The 24,577-nt window shown below is 42.7% G+C and overlaps 1 protein-coding gene across 6 annotated transcripts in view; it reads right to left on the bottom strand.

Moving 5' to 3' along the window:
* Nucleotides 1–899: 899 nt before the first annotated feature.
* PTPN1 (protein tyrosine phosphatase non-receptor type 1) overlaps nt 900–24,577 on the bottom strand; it is a 45,505-nt gene continuing 21,827 nt past the window's right edge. For 4 of the 6 annotated variants that reach the window (XM_064465205.1, XM_064465200.1, XM_064465204.1 and 1 more), the window contains exons 2-9: nt 17,203–17,293; nt 15,383–15,483; nt 13,284–13,382; nt 10,400–10,537; nt 9,011–9,220; nt 8,110–8,271; nt 7,215–7,450; nt 900–4,517 (exon numbers count right to left, since the gene is read on the bottom strand). In XM_064465205.1, the coding sequence (XP_064321275.1) occupies nt 4,310–4,517; nt 7,215–7,450; nt 8,110–8,271; nt 9,011–9,220; nt 10,400–10,537; nt 13,284–13,382; nt 15,383–15,418 (1,089 nt within the window). In that variant the 5' untranslated portion in view covers nt 15,419–15,483; nt 17,203–17,293 and the 3' untranslated portion in view covers nt 900–4,309. Of the gene's footprint in view, nt 4,518–5,416; nt 5,689–7,214; nt 7,451–8,109; nt 8,272–9,010; nt 9,221–10,399; nt 10,538–13,283; nt 13,383–15,382; nt 15,484–17,202; nt 17,294–24,577 lie in introns of all 6 variants that reach the window. The other 2 variants (XR_010375157.1, XM_064465201.1) reach the window with 2 other exon arrangements.

The following is a 24,577-nucleotide window of genomic DNA, read 5'->3' as shown; positions in this document are numbered from 1 at the left end:
CTGCAGCTCCGGGGCCGGTGTTTGGTTTGGAAAGGCGCAGCTTGCTGACAGCGCCGGGGCCGCGACAGAGGCGCTCTGAGTAGCAGGACCATGGTGTGAGGTCACCGGCTCTGCAGCACGGTCACCCTTAACAGGCTGCTCTGGGGTACCGTAACTCTGCTTTTAACTTATTTATGGACTTATTTAAAGCAGGGGAAAGAAGTTGTTCTACTTTGGTAAATTCTCTGCTTCCCCAGGCCCTGCCCCGTCCCCTCCCCTAGAAGGGGGAAGGCAAATAGCTGATGTGCAAGAGACGGGGCAGCCCAGCCCAGGTTTTGCCTGAGCTCAGCTCTAAGCTCTGTAAAGCGCTGATGGTTTCTGAGGTGCAGCATATGAAAACCCAGTGCAGCTGTTCTAATCCCACTACTAACAATTCTCCCTCAAGCACATCTCCTCCCCTTGTAGCTTGCCTTAAAAAAAGAAACAAAAAGGTACATACTGTCCACATTTTTGGACTAGCGGCTGCCTGCGGCTGCTGTAGCACAACCGGGGCACTGCTGCACCCCTCCCCGCCGCAGCGGCAGCTCGAGGCACCACTGAAACTCTTGCAACCACCATGCTTGAGCATTACTACGCTGCTTCTATTGCGCCAATTCCTGGGCCCAGATAGTTAAAATTGAACTGGTGGAAGTGAAAGAGACATGGCAGGAGGTGCATGTGTCAGGGAGAGACAGGCTACCAGTCCCCTCACTCCCTGTTAGTGGAGCCCTGACCTACCAGTGGGTTCTCCCAGTAACACTTAAATCACTTTCCTCTACCCCAAAACCCACCCTGTGTCACGCTTGAGCCACCACATGAGTCAGAGGGGGAGCGGGTGGCTCTGGCCCCGAGAAGGCAGGAAGCAATAACACACACGTGCATTCTTTAAAAAAAGGATTTTATTGTTTCAACTGAAATGAGAACTGAAAACTTGTATGGGAAATTGAAAAACTGTACAATTTCACTATAACCTGTGAGGTCGTTGCAGCGGCTTACACAAAAGACAAGATACCTGAAAATGTATTATACCAAAACATTTAGCTTTTTTGGTTTCTTTTTTTTAATCTTTTTTTTTTTAAAAAAGTTTATTCTATGGCAATCTGTAAAAAAGAAAGACCTGATGAGTAAATATTTGCTTAAGGCATATAGCAGAGCAGCTCACTAACTTTCTAACAAGTTTAACATGGATACTCGTCCATTTTCCAAGAATAGGTTAACCAATACACCCACTTTGAAACGCTACTGTATATACACACCCGAACTACTACATACAGATACAGGACATCAAAGCAAAAATGTTTACAGTTCAGTATGATAAGCCTTATACACACCTCCCTGGGCTCGTGGGATACCCCACTGTCCGTCCCAGGACAGCCTCGCTTCTGGGCTTGGAACAGGCCAAGGAAATGGCGAAACACGTGGGCAGAAAGGGGACGTTCAGAGCTTTGGCATCTGCAGCGCTGCAGAATTTCATCTCCAGAAGGAGGAGAATTAATAATTCTCTTGATTTGCAAGGGAATTATTCTGGGTTCAAACGAAGGATGCTTTGCTCTCCTGTCAAGCCTAAAATTTAAAATATTCCCTCTTGGGAACAGCATAGAGGTATTTTTTGCTTCTCGGTTTTTAACGGGGGCGCCCTCAGGAGCCTGTATTGCTTCAGGCCGAAGCGTGCCACGGGGGTCCGGCCAGCACGGCCTTGCCCCCCGCCCCGGTGCAGCGTGGAGGCAGCACAGCAAGTCACCCTGCGAAATCACTGAGCTGTGGCTCGCCTCGAGTGGCCGGAGGCGAGGTGTGAATATGGCTTACGGAACTCTCTGGAATGTCTGTACTACACTTACTCGGCTGAAATGAACCATGCTAAACAACCGGGGTACGCAGAAAGGCGATAGGAAGTCATGCCAAGGATTAGGCAAGTACATGTTATCCGATAAACACCACATCGGTCCATCGCTGAACGAGGGTACCTTCAGCAACACCCTTTGAACCACAGCCACTTAATGATCAGTTCATGCAAATATAATTTGGGCACGTCAGGAAGCAGAAATATAAGTTCTTTCACCTTTCAAGCACATGGTATTTAATCAGGACACTAGAAGACTTTACATGCATTTTAATACAAAGGGGGTACAAACGTTGCCTTGGAACAATATCCTACCAGACGATGGAGAGAGTAGCGGGGACAAAGCAATCACATACCGTATCTTAAATACACAGATGAGCCATTATATATTACCATTTTTCTATACTCATTTTTCATGTTTCCGATAATATAACTAAATATTGACCGACTACAACATTCCTCCTTTCAAGTACTGGTCTGACCAACAGTCTCACAGGTGAAGAATCGATTCCCAGTACTACCTGAGGATTTATTATTGTACTTTTGAAAAAGCCCTTGACGCAAGCTTAACGAAACACGAACCAGAAGCGACTCCCACCCCCGCCCCGTTCACCAACGTATCACTGAAGGAAAAGAGCCAGACCCACAGCCAGCCTTGCAAAAATAAATATGGAGTGGAGAGAGGCTTACACGAGATCCTCCACAGCGATGCCTGCACTGAGAATGGTGGTGAAGTGCTATAAAGCTAGGAAGGCTTTAAAACAAAAAGAACCGATTAGTAAGACTTGCACATCAGCTGTCACGGGTTAGTTCCATCGCTACAACTCGCAGCAGGGAGTTTACTCCTATCCCCTGCCCCATGGCACGAGCAGAGAAGTCTTCGCTGTCGTTGTCTGAACTATCAATGATTTGGTGCTAACGAGGAACGGCGTCGCCAGAGCCTGTCCGGTGCCAACGCCCGCTTCAGTCCCAGTTCTACCAGCGTGCCCAAATCCTTATTTACAAGCACTTTTCACCGTTCCAGCCCCGGGCACGGCCCCCGGGCGGACGGCGCGGACGCAGCGCGGCAGGACAGAACCACCACCTCCCGTGGCTGACGCCCGGAGAGCGACAAGCCTGCCCGCAGAGGTGCCAGGCTCGCCCTCTCACACCACCACGTCCGGTAAATACTGAAGAGCGTATCTTCAAGCCAAGCTAAAGCCAGTATTTTAAATCTTTGCTTTAAAAAAAGCAGAACACACAAACGCTTGCATCATAAGCCAACTGGTACGTTCACAGACCAACACGTCTTCTGTTGAGCTCTGTATGTCCTAAGGAAGCTGCCGCAGCAATAATTGCTCTGGATTTACCGAAACGCTTTCCCGCGCTCTGCCTGCGGTGCCCCGAGCGCGACGCCTCGCTGGCCCTCGCAGGAAGCTCGTCCTGGTGGAGCAGGTGTAGAGTGAAACTGCATTTTACGTTCCAAATGATGAGGTTTCGGAACTGGTCCTTCCGAATGCCAGCTGCACGGCTGCAAAATGCTGGTGGACACGTTTGGGGTGAATTTCCCTTCCTGTTTCTCTCCCTCCCCTCCACCTCTCCTGACCCAGAATAGAAAAGTAAAAACGGCTTTACAAAGGATGGTGCAATGTAAATAGGCATATGTGCAAGTAGAGTGCAACAAAAGTCAACGAGGAGATACACTTATTTAAAAAAAAGGAAAACAACAAAAAAAAAAGAACTTGACATGTTGGGATACCCTGAGCAAATGCAGAAGCCTGTTTCTATAGACACATGTAAAACAATAAGCTCTTTAAGAACAGCTATGCCAAGATTAAATATATCAATACCACAGGCACTGCCCACAACTCAGTCTTTAATGATGAAGTGAGTTTAAAAAAAAAAAATAAATCCAAACCCAAAACCCAAAAAGCCAACCACAAACACCTCTCCCCAGCGCCCTCCCTTCCAAAGTTTACATTCGTCAGGTATGTGGGTTTCTTTTTCTTTTTTTTTTTTGGGAACTCATCAATAAGTCATGTATTTGGTTACAACACTTGGAGAGTACAAGTGAGTTTCACTTGTGCCTAGTTATTCTGAAACACAGAAGAAAAAGAACTGGCTTTTTAAAAAAGGCTAAAAACAACAATGTGTTGTAATTCTATTATTTAGTTTAAAAAAAAAAAAAGAAAAAGAAGGAAAACAGACTATTTGGCATTTTCTCTGCTTACTCCTGAATATTTTAAGGCCCTGAGATTAGAATATTATGTTCTTGGGACCACAGGGCTGGATAAACCCTAGTGCATCAATTCTCTCTTTAAGCCCTAACCAAAGTTCCAGCCTTTCAACCTAAGGTCTACCTCCACTGAGACAAGGCTCACGTGCCTCCGTTAGCTTTCTTTCAGAGAAGCTTATTACAAACCGATCAAATCGTTGGTGTTTTCTGCAGGCTCGATCTTGCTGGCACGTCCATCAATGAAAACACACCCTGTAACAGAGATAAGCTCCTGCCGTGAGGAAAGTGAACATGCATATATTCACTAGAAATGGCTTCCAAGTTGTCATCATGTTCTCGTCATCCTCTTCTGAGTTTTCTGACTTCATCGACTCTTCTTTGTGGGGCGAGAGATGCAGGTTTTCACCAACAGTTCTCCTCCGAGTTTCAGTGTCTTGACTACTGCTTAAGGACAAAGAAACACACGCTCAGTGCTGGTTCTCCATTTAGGAGGGAAGGCACGCGCGGCCTCGGCCCCTGACCGCCACAGACAAAGCTGGAAACCTCCCGCTATCAGGAGCTGCGGCAGACGACGGACCAAAGCCTATCACTAATTATTACAGTTCCAGCTGTTAACTTGCAGGTTTAGAACAGTACTTGTCATCAAAAGCTGTGTCTGGGAGTTTCCTGTGCCCTTTAAAGAATAAGGAGGCTTAGTCTGAAACACCACCTGCTCCCATTGCTTACATCAGATCTGGCACCTGCACTGAGGCAAGTCGTGCCCTCGCACCAATCAAGGCTACCTCCGGGTCAGGAGAACATTAAAGTTCTAAAATCAAACACCCGCCCAAAAAGGCAGAAGACGATGGAACTGCTCGCGCAGCCGTAACTTCGGAGGAGTGGCTAAATGCACCGCGATAGCTTCTAGCGATGGAACTGACGATCTCTCTGCCTTTAGCACCCTCTAAACATGGTTTTCTTTCTAGATACTAGACCTCCCTGACACCCAGAGAGCCTTCTCAGCTGAGCAGGAACTCTTCTATCTACTGTGCAACTTCTTCCAGCTGAACTTAGAAAGCAGCGCACCATCACGCCGCGAGAACCGCTGGGGCGGCAACCAGCAGGGAGATGCTTTGCCGGGGGATCTCCTGGGCATCTGCCGACAGCTCAAGTATAGAAGAACTCGGGAATCTTCCATCCCAGACACTAGAACATCTGGACAGGAAAATAAGTGTGCTTAAGACTTCTGCTGCTTCTTCCCTGACCTCGGCCAGCACAACGCCTAGTTCCCACCCCTCCGTTTCCTCCAGCCTCGCACTGTCCTGGGTCCGTGCACACCAGACTGCTCCCCTTCCCCCTCCTACCCAGCAAGTTCCACGGTCCCCCCTTCCAGCCTCACAGTCCCAGACACGAGGCCAAGAGTGACGGTCACAAAGGAGGCCCGGTCCTGCAGCGACGGTCCTGGCACGGAACGAGGGAGCTCAGGATCCAGATCCTGGCCTTTCCTGGAACGCCTGAAGCGTCGCATGAGGCAGGACTCAACTCTTGCAAGGCAGAAGGCAGATGCCTGGTCAGCCTCTACAGTCAGTGCAGACAGGCAGCTCCAGAGGATGACAACTCCAACCTCAGACAGGGACTATAATAGATGTAATTAATTGAGTCTCTGAGCTCTTTAGAGCTGGACGTGTCTCATGCTCATTTAAACTACACTGCGTAAAGTATTTCCACGAAATTGTTTATCCACTGAGAAATTCAGATTTATGTAGCTAATGAGAAGACGCAAGGCACCAGCTTTAAGCCGTGCTCTCCATGAAGCGTAGAAAGCATCAGCGGGCATCTCACATCCCAGGCAAATACTCTGGTAACAGAGCTCTATCGTCACCGCGGGAAGAGAGAGGGCGGTGCTACCACTGCAACGCTTCCTTCTTTTGTAGCTAAGGTTCCATCTGTGTCCATTCCGATTTCCAAGATTTCCTTTCTTTTTACTAAAGATGTCTGGAATTTGAGTATTTCACTTCCAGAATCCCCCCGATGAATTAAGGAAAATCCTGATCAAAACACCGGTTCATGTTGAGCAGGGAAATGCTCCCATTCCCTCTCCTGGCCTCCAGCAGAATTTGGAGGGAGGCAACAGGTCCAGCTCACGGGCTCAGCCTCTCTGCTCTGCTGTGTGAAATTAAGGGAGGTTTATTTTGAAGACAGACTATTGGAAAGACATCTCGCTAATCTCCAGTTCCCAGCGTCGCGCCCTCCCCTGCTGGTTCAGCTATATTAGGTACATCACGCCTGCCAGCTGCATCTGTTGAAAAGGCTCTGGGGTTCTGGGGACAACACTAAAACCTGGGATTTTATTCCAGTACTCCTATGGGAAGCCAAAGATGTCTCCTTAGAGACAATCTGGTGGGGGAACATTCCATTTTCCCTTGATTATGCCTGGTGGGTGCAGGGTTTTTTATTTTTATTTGTTCATTTTGATTGTTTTGGTTCCATGTGGCATTCATTTGGGTGTTCTGGCTAAAACTAGTTAGCATGTGGGATGCCAGCAACACCAAGGCACTCGGATTTCAACCAGTTCCACACCGCTCCGGTAAATCAGGAGTGACATCTAGCGGTTAAGCAGGCAGGAACCTTGGCTTCTCCGCTGTTCTACCGCACGTGTACACAGCATTTCTGCACATTTATTAGTCTCCACAATTTAGGTGACAATGACAGGTGGAGAAGTTCTCTGTTCATGAGCCCCCTCTACTCCTTTCATCAAAAGTAGCTTTGCCTGCAATTAATTTCACATTTCCAAGCGTGGCTAAAGCTAGTCAGCCTAGTTTTCAGCTACGTGACTAATACTGCCTCTAAGCAGTGAAAGAGCTCCTCTGTAACTTAACATATACCGCACATAAATCAAGACTAAACCACCTCATTACACTGTCACTTTTACTCTAGCAGGATCCCGTAAGAGGCCCTAGCTTAGGTGTGAAGTTAAAAGAAGCCATAAGACTTTTTCTGAAAAAACCGTGGCATCGGAACCACTATTGCACCAACTTGGTCAAGGTCTGCTCGGGGCCTTCTGCATGAAGCGCCACTACGAGCGGATGTCGGAAGCCTCTCCACCCTGTAAGCCAACTGGGCGGTCCTGGACAGTTAGACGTGGGAAACCAGACGCATTACCTGTCTGTGGGCAGAGGTGCGGACGAATGAGCTCTGCCATCTGGAACTGTCTCTTCCACAGTGCTGGCCGAACACCTGATCTCTTCCTCTACTACTTGGTGTTTAGGAAAGAATTCCGTGTGTTCGTGCATCCTCCCATTGTGCATTTCCGAGGTTCGCTTTGGTGGCCTGGGAGGTGGGGGGGTGTGTTCAGGTGGAGGGTCCAGGTCTTCATTGGAGAGCTCTTTCCACTGCTCCTTCAGGAAGGAAAGGCTCTATTAAGCTTTTCTCTATTTCTTTTATGTAAGCTGCCATAGCTTCTAACTTCAACATGGCAGGGTCTTTACGCTCTACCTTTTCATATATTCTTAGAGTGGCTGTTCGTTTGCATTGAAGAAAAGGAAAGAAGGAAAAAAAAAAAGGACACAAGAACTCCAAACCTAAGCTACACCCAGTACACAGAAGACATCCGCTTTAACTGCAGGAATTTATCTACTTCTGGAAAATTCAAATAGCACAAAGTAGAATCTGTGTTACTAGAGTTCTGCTTACCATAAACCAAACCTAAAGGATTTAATCATAATACTTAAACCTCTGGCATCTTATAAAATCTTTATCACCTGAAATGAAAGACCAGGCCGATGCAGCCAGCCTATACCAATTGTTCCAGTGCTGTCACACGCACGGCCACCTGTTACATCATGGGGACTTTTTTGAAGGTTCCTAAATACAACACTTTAGGTAGTGACAGATAATAAAGCATTGTATTTAAGGACTCCATAATATAAAAATTTATCGAAGCCAAAGCACGCAAGAAATTTAAAGTTTCTTTCTATTCTGTTCAGCCCACGTGTTTGCTACGGTTACGAGAGGGGTGCAGCTCGCTGCACGAGGCTGTACAGTCAGTAATACTCACTTGCACCGAAGCATCTCCCATAATGAATTTTGCCCCTTCAATAACAGCCAAGTAGGAGAAACGGAGCTGATCTGCCGTCTGTATGAGCCCCATTCTGTACTTCCTCATTTCTAGGAGAACCTGTTTAACGTCCACAGAAGAAGGATCTTTCCGTTTGTCCATCTGAAGATAAAAATTTGAAACAAACATGCTTTAAGCTCTGATGAGATTCAGTGCAATGACTCATTCTGTAGTACAGCCTTCAGACTGCCCTCCATATTACAGAATTTGTGATAAACTAATAAAAAACTGGTATCAGCAGCTATTTGTTGGGTTTCTAAAAAGACAGAGGGGAAAACACACTGGGCCTCCAACATGTTGTGTGTGGCTCCCTTTTTTGCCTGTCTTGTTTTGACAATATAAGCTGGGGTGGGGGGACATGGACGTTTTAACCTAGGCCTGACTTCTGTGCATTAGTTGCTCTCGCACAGTGGGATAGCACTAACAACAACAAAGCCAAGGTAACTCCAGTTTTTTCTTAAATTGAGGACAATTTCCCCCTGCCTACAGGTGAAGTTGACTCTAAAAGGAAACACATTAGATTTGTTTTGTGCAGTTTCAGGATAGCTCGCAGTATTACTTAGCAGACATCTAGTGTTTATTTTTTTCCCTAACCGCAGGGGCAAGGCCTATCTTTGCAAATCACTCTGAAAACCAGAGACTCCTCCCCAGGCTCAAAATGGCCAGTTAAGAATGAGATCTGCCTTGGAATACACTCCCAAACCAGAATATGAGTAAGAGAGAAATAGCATGCAACGATACCTCACGGAACATACCACAGCTCTCTGCAAGCCTACAATAAACCATTCCTCAAAGTAACTCTACGGAAATAGTGTTATCATCTGGAATAAGTAGTTCTTACCAGTAGGAGACACGTATCAACCAAACAAAACGTTCCTGATCTCCCGATTCCTGCGCTGCAGTGCACCACAACAGGTCCGTGCTCCGGGTTAAGTGAGCCAGACTCTCTCACTTTGAACAGGAAATTGAGGAACGAAGCAGGTGACTCCGGGACGCCAAAGTCAGGCCACGTGGTATAATGAAAGTGCAGAATCTCTCTCGTTTCCTGCGTCTGTAAAAACAGTATTTAGGAAGTCTTTTAGCTTGGATACACGAGTCAGAAGTATTCAAAGCACAGTTGCCTACAACAATGTTCTAATCAGCAAATACAATTCCTCGTTCATTCTCCTAGCAAACAGCCACTTCTGTATTTAGACATTTTTACCTATAGGTCAATTTCAAATTTGTACCTTTGGAAAAATTTTAGCTACTTCTTTTGAGAAAGGCTTGGCTTGTATATACTGGAGGCGCGTGCCTGCTCAGCTTTGTGGCCGACATCGTAGTTGATGCACACCACAAACTGCATCAACTCAGTTTTTACTCAGGCATAATTTAGTCAAATTCATGTCTGCTGTCTCGCACTCTCTGGCACGATGAAGCATGCAAGGTGCTCACAGATGAGCAAAGGAATAACCGTGTCTTCCAGTGGTGAGCAGTGCCAGGACAGGGCAGAACTCGGGCTGGCACGTCACACCGCACCTCAGACGTTATCTTCAGTGACCTGCATTAAGTGAAAGGTAACGGTGTTCCCCCTTAGGCAGTCTCCCCAGGGAGCTCTAGAACAGCTGTCACTGCTCTGACACAGGGCAGTGTTGAAGAGAAGAGGAAGGGTGGAAATGGCATGTATACGTTTATTTTTGGCATTGTGCAAAAGAAAAAAAAAAAAAAAAAAAAAGAGTTATTTCTCCCAAAGCTGGTGGCCCGATCCTGGTACTGAGCTCCCCACAGCTCACTGCAGGACCAGGGCTAAAGCAGTTCCTGCGTTACGATGAAGGCCATCAATGCAACACCTGACGATTTAAGCCAAAACGTAAAAATAAACCTCAGAACAAGACACTGGCAAACAGGTAGCTCAAGTGACAGGAAGAGCAATTATTTCAGCTGTAACACAAAAGCACTAGAACACCCGCTAAGTGAAAGGTAGTGTAGTGACAAACTGACCTGCTCACTCAGTGGATGGCCGAGACGTGAAAACAAGCAGTTTCCCCAGTCATGTTTCGTAAATATTTAAGAGTTTCATTTCCATGACACAGAAACTAGAGGCCGAAGAACGACCTCATACAGAATCGCCAATTCCAGAACAAAATCTGCTATAATTCACGACCATCTTTTTCAAGACCTTGCTGATGAGGAGGCGAATCTCACCTCAGAGAGACTGAAGAATCGGACTGGCACTAGTTTCTGTACTTACTGTAAGGTTTTCCAACTCTAGCTGTCGTACTGTGTAGTAAGATTTTATATCTTCAGATATCAATGTTAGTTTCAAGTTTGTATCTTCAAAAAACATTTCTTTCTCCTCCTTCCGTGGCCAGTACTGCGCACACTTTACCTAAAAACAAATAGAAGACATTTATGTGTCAGTTATGTTTGTGTAAAAGGGGGGGCATAAACGCCCTTCAATTCAACAATTTCTTACGAGACAATTTCTTCATCTGCTTTTATTATAAGGAGGGCTGATTCTAGCGTGAAGAATATCAGTCATCCTTTATGCTGCAGAACCGCATCTTCACTGAATCTTTTGTATGAGGCAAATCATTTTGACCCCGTCTGAACTAATAACACTCCCTAAGGATTGAGGATAGGGTTTGTTTAGGTAGAGCTCTCTTTCTTCTACATGTAAGCTGAGTGTGCAGCTATGGAATCTAATCAAAACCAAAGCCATTACTTATTTTAGCTTGTGTTGGAACAAACAAAGGAACAAAATTTAATAACTAAGTATAAAAGCTCTCACAACGCTCTGCCAAAATCTCTGGATTTTATTTATTATCCTCATGTCAAATATTTAAATTTCAAAAGAAGAGACAGATGTTAACAAGGGCAAAACGTAATGTGAAAGAAAGTATCATGAATTCCACGAATAAGCTACATATAGAGAATTATGACATTGCTAATTTGCAAGTGTAACATCAGATGAGATTTTGGGTTACTCCATTCACTCACCACAAAAATAAAAATAGCAGTGAGGTCATTCTGATTTTACATGGCAGTTTAAAAGTAAAGTGCCAAACAAAAAAGCCCTGCATTCAGCAAACGCTCCCATTACCTACTGCTGACTGAATTTCAGTTTTCTCAGTAAAGTTTCCCAGAGAGCTTAGTTTTGCAGAGACTGCTGCATGCTAGGACCTTAAATGAGTCAAACAGAGAAAAGTAGCACATTTTGCAGCGTGCAGGAAAAACCTGAAACTAGAGAAACTCATCAGCAACACGAAAGAGAAGTCTGCAGCCAGGTTTCTGACAGTCAAATCTATGGATACTGCGACTGGGAGAACCGGCCTGCTGCTTCCGCCACTAAGCCCTGCTCCTTGCAAGTGGGACTGCGACCATCCACCCGCACCTACCCATGCAAGAACGGATCGTCGGACATCGCTAATGCCTCTTTTATTAAAAGGTAAATAATGCGGCTTTAAAGTTGACGTGGAAGAACAACTTAAAAAATGAACAGCATTCTCAAGACTAAGATGATTTCTGAAAGCATTTTAACAAATAAGAAAACCCTTCAGTATTTTATTCACAGGTAGGCTAACACTAGTTTTGCTCAGACTAATTCCAGTTTTTATTCAAAATACATCCTCTAGTTTATTAGGGCGTAGATGCAGTTGTCATTCTCTGCAATTTTTTAAATTAATGTTGAAGAGACAGAAACTGGCTTTGTGTCTAAATTTCCACCAAATGTGTCTGCAAACAATGTTTTGTTGTGCTCCACTGTAGGTCCCCCGCTGCTGTTTGCTGAGGAGTGCAAACAGCCGGCCCTAAGGGGTCACAGCTATTAGTTTTGTTCAAAACTATTGGCAGTGCAGGGAATGAGCGGGAATGGTTGGAAAGGAAGAAACTATTGAAAAATACGGTTACTGCATCTCTTTTGACGAGATGCACTTGCGCTACAAAAAAAAGCAAAACGCTCAAAAAAATCAAGACTGCAGTTTATTAAAACACAACTCATTGCGCAAGAATTTTCAGGAATATTGGGAATTCTTTCCCGATTATGGAAAAGCACGTACCACCCAGTTATCGCTGGTGGATACCCAGCATCCCTGCTACCCCTCCTCCAAAGTGTCTTTATACTGACCACACTGTAACGTTCAACTGTCAGTTCTACATTTCGATCAGTCTTTAAAATTGCTTTTGTCTCAAATTTGCACATCCGCCAAGTCCGCTTTAAGGACAGCAGCTGTGGGAGTAGCATAGAGGCAGACCCTGACCCACGGATGAACACCATGCCTGATGGTTCCTGTCTTCTCCACTACCAGAAGGGCTGAGACATCTCCCTCCCAAGACAGCAGATACTCCATGTGCCAGAGGAACCAAAACTTCTTACCTATCTGAAGGTAAATTACTTAAAATAACCAATTATTTGTTCACCTATTGCTTCCCTTAATCTTCTGCCTGTCTTGTCTGTGAACTTCCTAAAGGGTCCAGACAGAACCCAGCCCACCGCTCTTGTCCTAGCAAGTAAAGCCCCAGCTTAACGGCTGGTTCCACATCACCCAGAAGATGATTGCTTAAGGTAGACACCAGGGGAAATAACCTTCATTTATACCCCCATTCTCCTCATCTCCTGTCTTTTGTAGAACAATGACACTGGTGGAGAAACCACATGCCTGGATGATACATTTAATAACCAGAGCTCATACTGCATGAGGGAGACTTCATGCCTCTAGAACTACTTCAAAACTAGTTCATAATGCTTGTGAATGAACACCTGGTGTAAATGGCCTCTGAGAGGTGCAACCTGTGTATGCTGAGAACTACATCCACATACCTGGGTTAACAGAAGAGACCAAATACTCATTTGTGTGGAGAGTCATATTGCGCTCATGCCTCATTTTCAGCCAAATTCAGAAATTAAGACCTACAATTACAAACTTAATAATTTTCTGACTGCACTAGGATCGGTTCACCAGGTATTCAATTCTAGGAATAATTTCTAGATTAAATTACTGATGGTCGTCACCTCTCCACCCCCCCCACCCTGTTCTTTGCGTTAGTTTTTTTTGTCGTTGGATGGTTTTGGGTTTTTTAAAAGAAAAACCATAAGCATGCAATGAGCACATATCTAGAACCGGGTAAGTACTTACGGATCCCTTTTCCATCACTCTGTTCAACATGACAACACCACGGCTTTTCTGTTCCCAAACCATCTCCCAAAAGTGACCACAAGTATTTGGCAAAGGTCCCTGCAGAGACAGAATCCCCAGAAATAAGCATTATTTTCTGTTAATGTCAGGGCAATGTTCCCCAGTAAAAGTTACTGCACTAGGCAATAAATTCAGGCAAGTAACAAGCAACTTCTCATTTCAAAAAAAAAAAAAAGAAAAAGCAGTTATACAGCTTTAAGTTCCATTTTCCCACTATGAATTTAACCATTAAAGCACAGTTGTTAATCTGCCCCCCCGCCCCCTAACGGGAAGAGAGAAGTAGTCTCACTTGCGAGAGGAGAACTGGGAGTGAAAAATGCTGAGAGAATTTTCTTAGGAAAGGTATACATATAATGGGGAAATAAAACCTCACTGACTGACTAAGAGCAGAATTAATGTCTATGGCGAACTATGCTGCAAAATGTAATTGTTATTCACGATACTTGAAAATTTCTAGACTGGATGGACAAACAATCAAAAAGACTGAAACAATGCCAGATCAGTAACAAATTGTATGGTTTTCCAGAATCTTCATGGATCTGCTTTGGGACTGAACAAAATGATAACTCCTTTTAAAGACTACTATCCACTCACAACAGAGATTTCCTTACAACTTTTTGTTTGTACTATGTTCCTTTGCTATTTTTTCCTACTCCAAAACCATTGCTCTGAACTTTGGGCAACACAAAGCAGCACCACTGTGCCTCATATTTGCTATCCATCACTTTGCTCAAACAAAAGGGCAGACCAGGGTCCTCAGAAAGAATGACTGGATTTAAATAAAGCCATTTGAATCCATTAAATTCTGGATCAGAACAGATAACTAGTACCAGTTGGCTGCACATTTGAGTGTTCCACATCCAGGCCTATGATCAACCTCCCCTGTTGTGAATAAGTGGAAGAAGAGCTGTGTGCACAGAATCATTTTCATATTGAACACTGTACTGTCTACTTCTTCCTTAGAAGATTTATCTGCCTTCTCTAGAAACAGGAAGGAAGAGCTGCTGCTTGAAAATATTAATCCCAGTCTACCTTTATCTAAAGTGTGGGAGGAAGGGGTAAAAAAAACAAAAGTAAAGATTAGAGACCAGGACAGTCTCCAGGGAACCAAACATGTAGAACAAACAAGAATTCTGGCACAGTTGCCAGCTCTCAGAATAAGGCCACAGGGTATCCGGGTGTTTTAAAATTTGTTATATAGATAGGTTTGGAATTCACAGATTCAGTGAAAAACAGCCACTTCCCTCCTGTCCCCCATATTCCCATCACTAAAGTCTGTATTCATGGCTTTCCTCTCTCACATAAAAGGTAGAAGCATCAGCATTGCCCAACTTAGACCTTTTGCAAGCTGTGTTATTAGGAGGTACATTATTTGTAAATATAACATCGTCATCATCACCTTCAGAAGGACGTTTAACAAGAATACATGGTGGAGCATACTGCTTATTTGAAACAGAAAGTTGGGTGTAAGAAATTCCCTGATATGTTTTAGTTAACATCTGCCCCACTCAGCATAACACAGATATCCGTTATATTTGAAGTATGTTATTTCAAATGGGTTTTAACATGTTGAAGTTCATACACAGAGTTGTGCAAATGCGAAGCCCTCCCATTAAGTGAGGCTCACCTCTCTTCTGAGAATTTATCAGGCAACCTAAGGCCGTAGCGGTCTCAAGCCTTTGTGCTGGCCTTTCATCTAGGTGTGGTGCGATTCATTCCAACCACATCTAGACGTGGCTTGCCATAAGCCAACACACAGAATTCTAGAAGTACCTTAGCTTCTAACCTAGGTGGGTCTGAAGTCAGTTGTACAAAGTGGCCAAAATACTCTACAAAGTCAGTCAGCGCTGACAGGAAGCGGCAAGAAATGTGTAGCATTTCTATAAAATTGTTCTCTATATATGTATATATACACAAACGTATGTTTATACACACTTAACTAGCTTTACATTAAAGAAAACAAACATTAGGTTAAAGAAAACCTATGAAAAACAACTCCAATAACCACATGATTTTTATTATCCGCTGCCAGCAATTACCTGGGTAAGGATGTAGCTCCTTTGGGCCTCTTCCATTTTTATCAAACTAGCATTGATATAGTCATTGTCACCTTGGTTTAGCTTAATTCGACTGTGATCAACTGCAGCATAATTAGAAAACACTGGTTAATGTATATGCAACAACCCATGCACAACCTTATCAGATGTTAGGATCAAAAAAGCCAAGTTGTCCTGAAGAATGAAAAGAGCTCAGTCAGAGGCAGCACAGAAGTGTTCGCTGGTGCTCGTAACTCTGGAAATACAATAGAGGTGCTGCAAGAACAGCACTACAGCAGAGCAGTGAACACAAGTCCACTCCATCTTCCAGGAATGGAAGTCTTTGCATCTGAAGTGATCACAACAGTAATCTGCAAACCAGATCACACTGACCTATTTGTACAGTTATCGAATTACTGTTTTTTAAATAAATCCAGTTACACAACTGCTTATCTTTTGCAGCTTAAACATTCAAACCCAGCTTGTTCAAGGTTGTTAAAGGTTTACCTGAACATATATTGGACAAACAGAACACAGACTTCTTATTCTTCTTACAGACATTTAGCTACTGTTCCCAACCCAACCACACCTTAACATCCAGAAAGAACGATCAAAGTTAAAGAATTACAGCAAATGTAATCTCATTGCTCTTTTGTTAGTCTCTGCTTGCTCCATTTAGGATTAAAAAAAAAAAAACAAACCACCAACCAAAAACCACATACAAGAGTTCCCACACTTTGCAAAAAAGCGAAACAGACTGGAAGCAGTATTATCTAAAGGCAAAAAGGAACCACTTGTTACTCACAACCCCAAATATTAGAACTGCTTAGTAAAGCAAACTAGGTGCAATGTTAGTGTTCCTAGTCGACTGCCCCAAAGACTTCAGTCACTTTTAACCACTAAGTATAACAGTTTCCCAGTATACAGTAATACTCTTGTCTCTGAACAGAAGACAGAGATTTCCCCGTGACGGAGCCTGTAGAACTTTGCATGTAAAACAGGCGGCAGTACTGCACCCTTGAAGGGGGAAAGAAGTCCCAGAACAGGCATTGCCATTTAGTGCGGAGCAGGCAGTTTCGTGAACCAGCTGTGCACTTTCTTTAGTGTCTGATACAGCAAGTATTATTTGCCAGCCGTTTGACTACAGCCCTGCACGCCCCAAGAGCACAGCGTCCCAGGCATGGGCAAGTCTGAATGTTACCGTCTTCGTACACGGGATCATGGAAGAAACGACAGGCTGTGACACCAAACTGAGCTGTGCCCGGTACAGAGGACACGTGCTCACAGATGCCCTTTCCCACCAGCATATGTAACGATAATCATTTCAGAAACACAGGTCTTGCACTAGTACCACCACCTCTGCAAACGTCCCCTTTTCTCTGTTCCAATTAGCTTAGATTTATTTCTAGTAGTCATGTGTTTCATGCAAGACTCTTCCCCATCTCCCAAGAGGGGCAGTTATTCCGTGCTGACTAGAAGGATGCTATAGTCAGTATATTGCAACAGAAAGAATACTTGCAGTTTTATTAATGCTACTTCAGCCACCATTCTTCTCTAGCGTAAGAATTCAAAGGCAAAGCTGTTCCCTTCTTCAGATTTCTGCTGACAAATACAGAATCTACTGCATGCTGCTCTAGTATAATCCTATGGATATAATGGCATCCAGTGACATCTATCTCAAATTAATATATTAACAAAAAGAATTGTCTTGGATGCATGTCCATCTAACAGAAACCTTCTCACAAAGAACATTTGGCTGTTAGAAGTCATTAGAGGTCAACAGTCTGTTACAAAAAAAAAAAAAGAGAAGAAAGGGTACTTACAGGGGCTGACATCTCGGTACCTATTTCTATTTTTGTTTCTGGGATGTTTGGCCACTTTACATGGAAAATCACTGGCTTCATGCCTGATATCCTGAAACAGCAACAACAAAAAAACAGCGTTTTAGATATGAATCCATCTAATACCATCATACCATTAGCTCTTTTAAGACAAATACCCATTTGACTTTGTATCTTCACGTGTGGGAGTTCCGGACAGAAAGCACTTAGTTCTTAAGTTGAAGCCCAGAGTTTAAATTTATCAGAATTCAGCACTAACATTATTTGTGTGTTACAACATTGTTAGTTTGCATAGTGAAGTAGCAGACCTTACTAGACATTATGCCTTTACACTCCTGACAGAGCAGGGTCTCTGCCCCAAAGCACTTTCACGTGACTGCTTTAAGCGACGGTTTCCACAATCAGTGAAACTACTAATTGTACTTCTGACTCCGTAGCAATTAGAAAACGTTCCCTGTGATACAAAAAACCTTGTCTACCCCGCCTTGGCATCAAACACACACATGGAGTGTTGGCTTGCCTGAGATCACTTACATCTTTATCTTGAGTTATCAGCAAAATGCCACAAAGCTGCAAGTGGCGGAAGTTATTTGTATCTAATTCACAGGCTCAACTAAAACATATAGATCATCTCAAGCATATAGCTGGGGTTTCTGTCAGGTTTTTTTCAGATGCATGTAATAGCTCAGCTACCTGAGACAATGCCAAAAGTTACAATAAAAAGAATTCTGGTGTCCTTAGACATTAGTCCCAATTTGTAGAAAGAGAAATTCATGTTGTGAATAAACACTGCATAAATATGCAATTCTTAAAAAATACAGTACTAGGAACTTCAGGGTAAAGCTGTTAGATCTAAATGAAATGAAAGAGAACTGAAGGAACGGGTTTACTGTAGGACTGATATTTCAGTAGCATAATTAAGTGTAAGAAATCCTAAGACAGACACTGTGAGCATACATGAAATGAGCAAATGAATCTAGGTCAGAGGCCACTAAAGAAATCATCATCAAAACCAAATCACTGTGCTAAATTCATCCCCTTTCAATGGATTACATTTTGTTAAATGTTAGTATTTAATATTTTAATGTTTAATACTTTAATATTAATCACATTATCTGTCCAGCTACAGTTGTATTTGAGCACGGGGTTGATCAACACCCAGGGTGGCCAGAGAACAGGTCTCGCACACATGAAGGTAGCGCACGTGGAGGGCTGCCGGTGATATTCACCTGCACAGAATGGCTGGGCGCTCCTCTATTACGAGCTTCAAATTAGCTCGGGTCCTGGTTTAAATTGTGATAGCTTTCCAACGTCAGAGCAGGAGGATTTTATGCCAGCTCAAAAACCTAATCCCTACAATGCAGGCCAAATGGAACTGTTTTTCTGTTCCTCAGTTTCGCATAAAGAATCATGTACAATGCTGAAGACTAAGTGGGCTATCTACTGCAGCTTATTACCTGTTCCTCTTTTTCTACCCCATTATTCAGATATGTATCAACTTACACTGAGTGCTACACGTCAAGGGAAGAGTTCTATTTTACATATACCTGCTCAAAATTAGTACAGTATTCTGAAATGGCTCCTCACTGAAATAAGCCCTGACATCAGCTGCTATCTTTTTATAACTTAGCACATGGCTGCCAGTATTTCTGCTTATGAAGAATGCAGTCTGGAGAATATGATCTTGACTGCCACAGTCTAATATCTCAAACATGAGGCAGTTAAAATGGATCTTTTCATAAATCTGTCTCTGACACTAGGTTGGTGACTTTGTATTTTGCAGGGGTTTATTCTGCTGAACTGACTGTACAGAGACAAAAACAGGGAACTAGGAAAAATGGTTTTCTAGATCTCTAACCACATTTCCCACAAAGCCTACGTATGTTGTTTTTTTTAAGTGTTAAAATAAAAAAACCCACCCAAAACCAACACAACCACCCACCACTTAGGATTCATATCAAAAAAACAAACCAAAACAAACAAATGCCCCCCAAAAAACAACCAAACAAAAAACCAAACCAAAAGGCCATTAGACATTTTTACTGTAAATATTAGGTTAAAGTAGCAGCAACACTAATCTACACTGCTTCCTTTCATGGCCTCACCAAATTTGAAAAGAACTGTCCCCCCTTTTTACAAAAAAGGATTCGGATTAAATGCTTCATTACAGAAATGGAATGATACAAAGGCATTCTATTATAAGATATGATACTCAAGCATACACACATATCTGCACATACATGCTACTCCCAGACCCAGAGAGTTCCACAGATTCAAACACCAACATCACATATTCAAGGATCTGAAATTGGTAATTTACTGTCCAAGGAACAGAGAGCTGGCTAGTGCCTTGCTACCAAAAATTATATCTTTTTAAAGATGCTACAATGCCTAAAGGTACTGAAAGAATAAGGGAGTTGTTGGAAATGCGTAACTCCCACTGGCACAGAGAATGAAAAGAAAGAAGTTACCCATGTACCTTCCAGAAACACAATTTTAAAAGCGTAATAACTTCTGAAAAACGTTTCAACAAACAGGAAAAAAAAAATGGGGTGGGGTGGTAAGAAAATGAAGGACCTAGATATGGCAACAGGCAAGCTGCTGCCTCATATGAAAATCCAACTGGCATACAGCACTTCATTTCTGAACGTAATGAACTCCAGTAAGAGAGGAAATCCTGGAGGGCATGCATGCCTGGACGTCAGTGGTCAAATCCATTCCTGAAAAGATGGGCATACTCTTCTCAGCAATATAGGATAAAAGTGGTTTGGGTTGTGGGGTTTTTTTTTGGATGCCGGGTTTTTTGTTTGGGTGTTGTTGGTTTGTTTTTTTTTTTGGCTATATCAGAACATCTAACATGACAACAAACCAAACCAACCAACCAACAAAATCTAAGATCACTTCCAGAATATGAAGCCGACTTTTGTGGACATCAGATGGCCTTCAGAGAATTATTGGAGGGAAACAACCTAGTGACAAGTTACATAGATTGGCCATGTTACAGGCTTTCTAGTCATTCCTCAAAAACTTGTTACTGGTTGTTGCAGGAGTCACAACTATTGATGCTCACTGGTGTTAGGGCGGTTTCAGAATATGTCAATAGTAGTACTACAGGGTCTCCATGCTGGAGAAAGCAGACTCATTCAAAGCATGTCATTATCATGCCATGAGGAACTTGAAGCCAGTGATGTCATGAGAACTGAAGTTAGTGGATGGACACAGGGACTGATAAAGTTACGAAACACCTTCTTGAATCACACTCAGTCACACTGCAGAGATCTTGTCATTTAAAAAGGAAGCACGACATTTCATTTAAAAGGTCGTGCAATATAAAACTAAAGAGGAAGGGCTAGAACTGAAGTCAGTTTTCCAAAGTCAAATGCTTCTGGTTTTGAGCATGAGTCATTCCATGCCACTCATCCCCTGGCTTTAAGTCCTGCATCCTGTTCAAATATCCCCAAAAACTTCCGGGGCGGAAAGAAGTCTGCTGAAGCGCTCTTCTTCAAATGGAAAGTTCTTGTCGCTGTTATTTGCAGTAGTGACTGGAGTGACAAGTTTTTAGTGCTTTACAGAAGGCTGCTCTCGGTTGCATGAATGGGCTCCACTTGGCCTGACAGCATCACATTTCCTGCCACAGAACGCAAGGACAGATGGCTGTGTTGTTCGGACAAAAGGGTCCATGAGCACAGCCTCACCTTCCAGAGCCCTACAGAAGTTCAGCAGGAAGAGGCGCTCATGGTGGCTTTCAGCCACTTTGCAGCAGGCCTTAATTTAATCACACTATTTTATTACACCATAAACTCTGGAGTAGCTCAGACTAAGAGATAATGATATACTGTCATTTTAACAGTTCTGTTCCTCCGGGAAGCAGCAATTGCCAAGATCTTATCATGGGCTACAGAAGTGCATAGTAGTCTCTGCTGAAGCAGTCACACAAGGAAAGCAATTCATGTGTATATATCTTTATCTACTTGATAATATATCAAGTATATAAAGACAAGTAAAGTAATTTTAGCATAAGAGCTTAAAAAAAAAAAAAAGAATGCTTCCTCTTAAAGCTAGAGCTGAAAAAAATGATGACACTGCTGTAAAAGGTGGAAGAGTGAAAAAAAAAAAAATTACAGTGAAGTCAAGTGAAATCTGCTGTTTTTGGAGATGTCATTACAGGCCAATTTCAGAATGGAAATCCCCCTACAGTTATATGAGGTGGCAAAGACACAGAAGACCACAGAAAACCAGACAGTACTAAGGGATCCATAATAAACAGCTACTTTACACAAATGGGAAAAGGTCTTCAGATTCAGCGTGTAAGGGAGCAAACCGAGCCACTGAGAAGCACTGAACTGACTCCGCAGCAAAAGCGCCTTGCTAAGACATAAAGCATACAGAGATCAACTGTTCATTCAACCCACTTTGACAAGGAAGACTGGATTTCTTATCCTATATTAAACTTTACAACAGGATATTTGGACATGAACAAGAAATGAGGATGTAACTTGTAGATAACAAGAAGGTCAGCTAAAGATCAGGGAGATGAACAGACAACTGCATCATAACATAAATCTTAACATAAAGTTGCAGAATTTTAGCCAGATAAATTAAATAAACATAGATTTTAATACCCTTTTAAAACATTTTATCTAGTCTCTCAGTTTTGCTTTCAAGTAAAATACGGTAGTATTGATTTGCTTTTTAATATCCCTCAAAAAAAAACCAGTAGGCTGGTATGCCGAGCTTCTTCCTGAGGTCAAGTAGCATGGAGAGATAGAAAGGGACAGGCTTGTTCAAAGTTCAACAACACTATTAGGCGAGTTTAAAAAAAATAAATAAAAAAATTAAATCAGAGACTTGCAACATGGTTTTCCTAGAAAGCCCCTTGCTAATTCAGCACTATGAGGGCAATCTGGAACAGGTTGTAGCAATGCAGCGTAAGCAGTGTTTCTGACACTAGTCAGCTGGTTGAAATAACCCCCCAGGAGAATGTAAACCGGGCATGATCACATTATTAAATCATATCAGCACTTGCAAAAGTGTACTAGTTTTTTCTGGGCCCACATTTACTGCAGCTAGCAAATACTATAGATTGCTTCTCACCATTGACTAGTCTGAACATGCCTACAACTTGGGTATGCACTTCCAGAAGGGAGAAAGTCATAGACTTGTGTCGTTTCCAATTTTTAACACTATTATTTATTTTGCATGTTGTCAAAAGGAAGAAATTGCTGTAGAATAAATCATTGCAGTTCTGCAGAACTCAGCTGTTCAGATTCTCGTATTGCTTCAACAACATTGTCTACAATGAGTAAAAACTGATCTTTCAATTGTGATTTTTTTTGTAGGTTGCAGCAAATCCAGGGCGATCAAAGATCTAAACCCTAATATTAGGTTAAAGAATTACATGAGACTTCTCAAATTTCCGTAAGTTCAAAATACAGTTTGTCCTTGAAATTTATGACCCATAACAGAAGAAGTTCAGAGTAGCTGGCAGGAACACTACTTCTGCTGTTCTGCAGCCATGTACTCAACTGCCAAAACAGGAAACAACTGAATGGAGGGTCACTCTAAGAAAACAACTGAGGTTCCCTCCTTCTTCACAGCCATCTCTGTTTTTCCTCCCAGATATTCAATCTGCTCACGCAGATCAATCTGCTCATCTTAGACATTACTGGAGGACAGAGACTTTTGAGAAGATGAAATGACTTTTTCTTAACAGCTGTTGTGCAAAAGAAAAGCTTTGCTATCTATATCAAACAAAGTCAGTGCCAGGAAATAAACCACAGCCTCATCAGAGTGTCAAGAGGTTCTAACTCAGTTACACTTCTCCTGTAAGCAAAATAATCATGGAGATGCGATCCAGATCTTTTGTTTGCCCAAACATCAGAGGTCTCCAGATAGAGTTTTGGTGCAACCTCACCTCGAACAGACTGGTGCATCCAACAGCCCAGATACCTACATAACTCCTGAAGGAATGTAGCGTGGGTAGCAGATCCAGACCTTAATTTGTTTGCAGTATGGGTTTTGTATGAGTTTAAAAATGTGTAATCCAGGCTTCCTAAACTGACAACTGCGGTTATAAACAGTCCTCCTTTCCTAATTACCCAATATTTTCATTCTGACATCTCACAGGCCACCTAACAGCATTATAGCTTTTACAGAGCTACCACTGCACAAAAAAACCCAAACCAAACCCCCAAACCAACAATGAGGTAAAGACCATGTGCACAGACTTCGCAGGCTTCAGGGAGGGGAGGGAAAAAAAAAGACAGAAAACCTGTAAGTACTAGAAGGTGAGGGAGAGATAAGAAAAGCTTCTTCTCGCACCTTTTCACAGCAAAACCAGATCACTGTGCTGCAGAGCCAAGACATCTTCTGGAGTTTAGACATGCTGCAAATGACAAGTTGCAAATAGGAAACAAAAGGACAAGAGATGCCCTTGGAACCACTGCAGATAGTTTACAGTTTCTTAAGGGGATCTCTGACTTCATGAAATAGGAACCAGGGAATGGCTTTTTATTTATACTCACTCAGAATCCTCTACTCTCTTTTGGAGATGCTACATGCAGTGTTAATGACATCAGTTAACATTAAGAAAGCAAGACTGTACTCTTGCCCCGAATTCCACATAATCTGTTATCACCATTTAATCTTAAGATAAATGAGCTCATCCAATTAAAAATATTAGACAATAAAAAGTAAGACTTCCTTGCTTTTAAGTGCCCCTTTTTCAGCAAGGTTTACAATGCAATAGCAGTTAGTTTCAAGCTACCTGCATCAACATCACCCCCTGCTCACTGTTTCATCATTCATGTAGATACACTGTTCACTTTCATGGTCATTGTCACTTAGATTTTAAAGTTTTGCTGCTTTTTTAAGAAGTTGGGTTTGTTTTGGGTTTGGGTTTTTGGTGTCTTTTGTTGTTTTGTTTTTTGTTGTTTTTTTTTAAAATCATCAAGCAGCTATTCCCCCCGATTCCCTCAAATTATGCAAATATTTTCAAACACTTCCTAGACTTTCAAGTATTTAAATTAATTCACATGGGTCTCAAAGCAGCTCAGGTTAATACAGCAATTTGGACACTGGTGTATTAACACCAATGAGCATACACTGAACACTGAAGTTCAGTATTCGTTCCATGTATAAATCCAGAAAGCCTGGCTCATTTATAAAGCTCAGCGTTCTGCACAGAAAAAAAAAAAATCCAGTCTTTTTAAAAGGTTTGAGATAATGTTTTGTTTAAACAATTTCAAGGATTGTGCCAGAACAAGGGCAGAAGGCTTCAGATGAAAGCTAATTGGCCTGGTTTGCACAGTTAACACCGCTAGTAATAGCTGGCACTCACGTTATGAATTTCCAACTT

Source organism: Phalacrocorax carbo, chromosome 14, assembly GCF_963921805.1.
Source record: "Phalacrocorax carbo chromosome 14, bPhaCar2.1, whole genome shotgun sequence".
In the NCBI taxonomy this organism is placed as follows: domain Eukaryota; kingdom Metazoa; phylum Chordata; class Aves; order Suliformes; family Phalacrocoracidae; genus Phalacrocorax; species Phalacrocorax carbo.
Note: the sequence above shows the minus strand (reverse complement) of the source record. Positions and strands in the feature narration are given on the sequence as shown.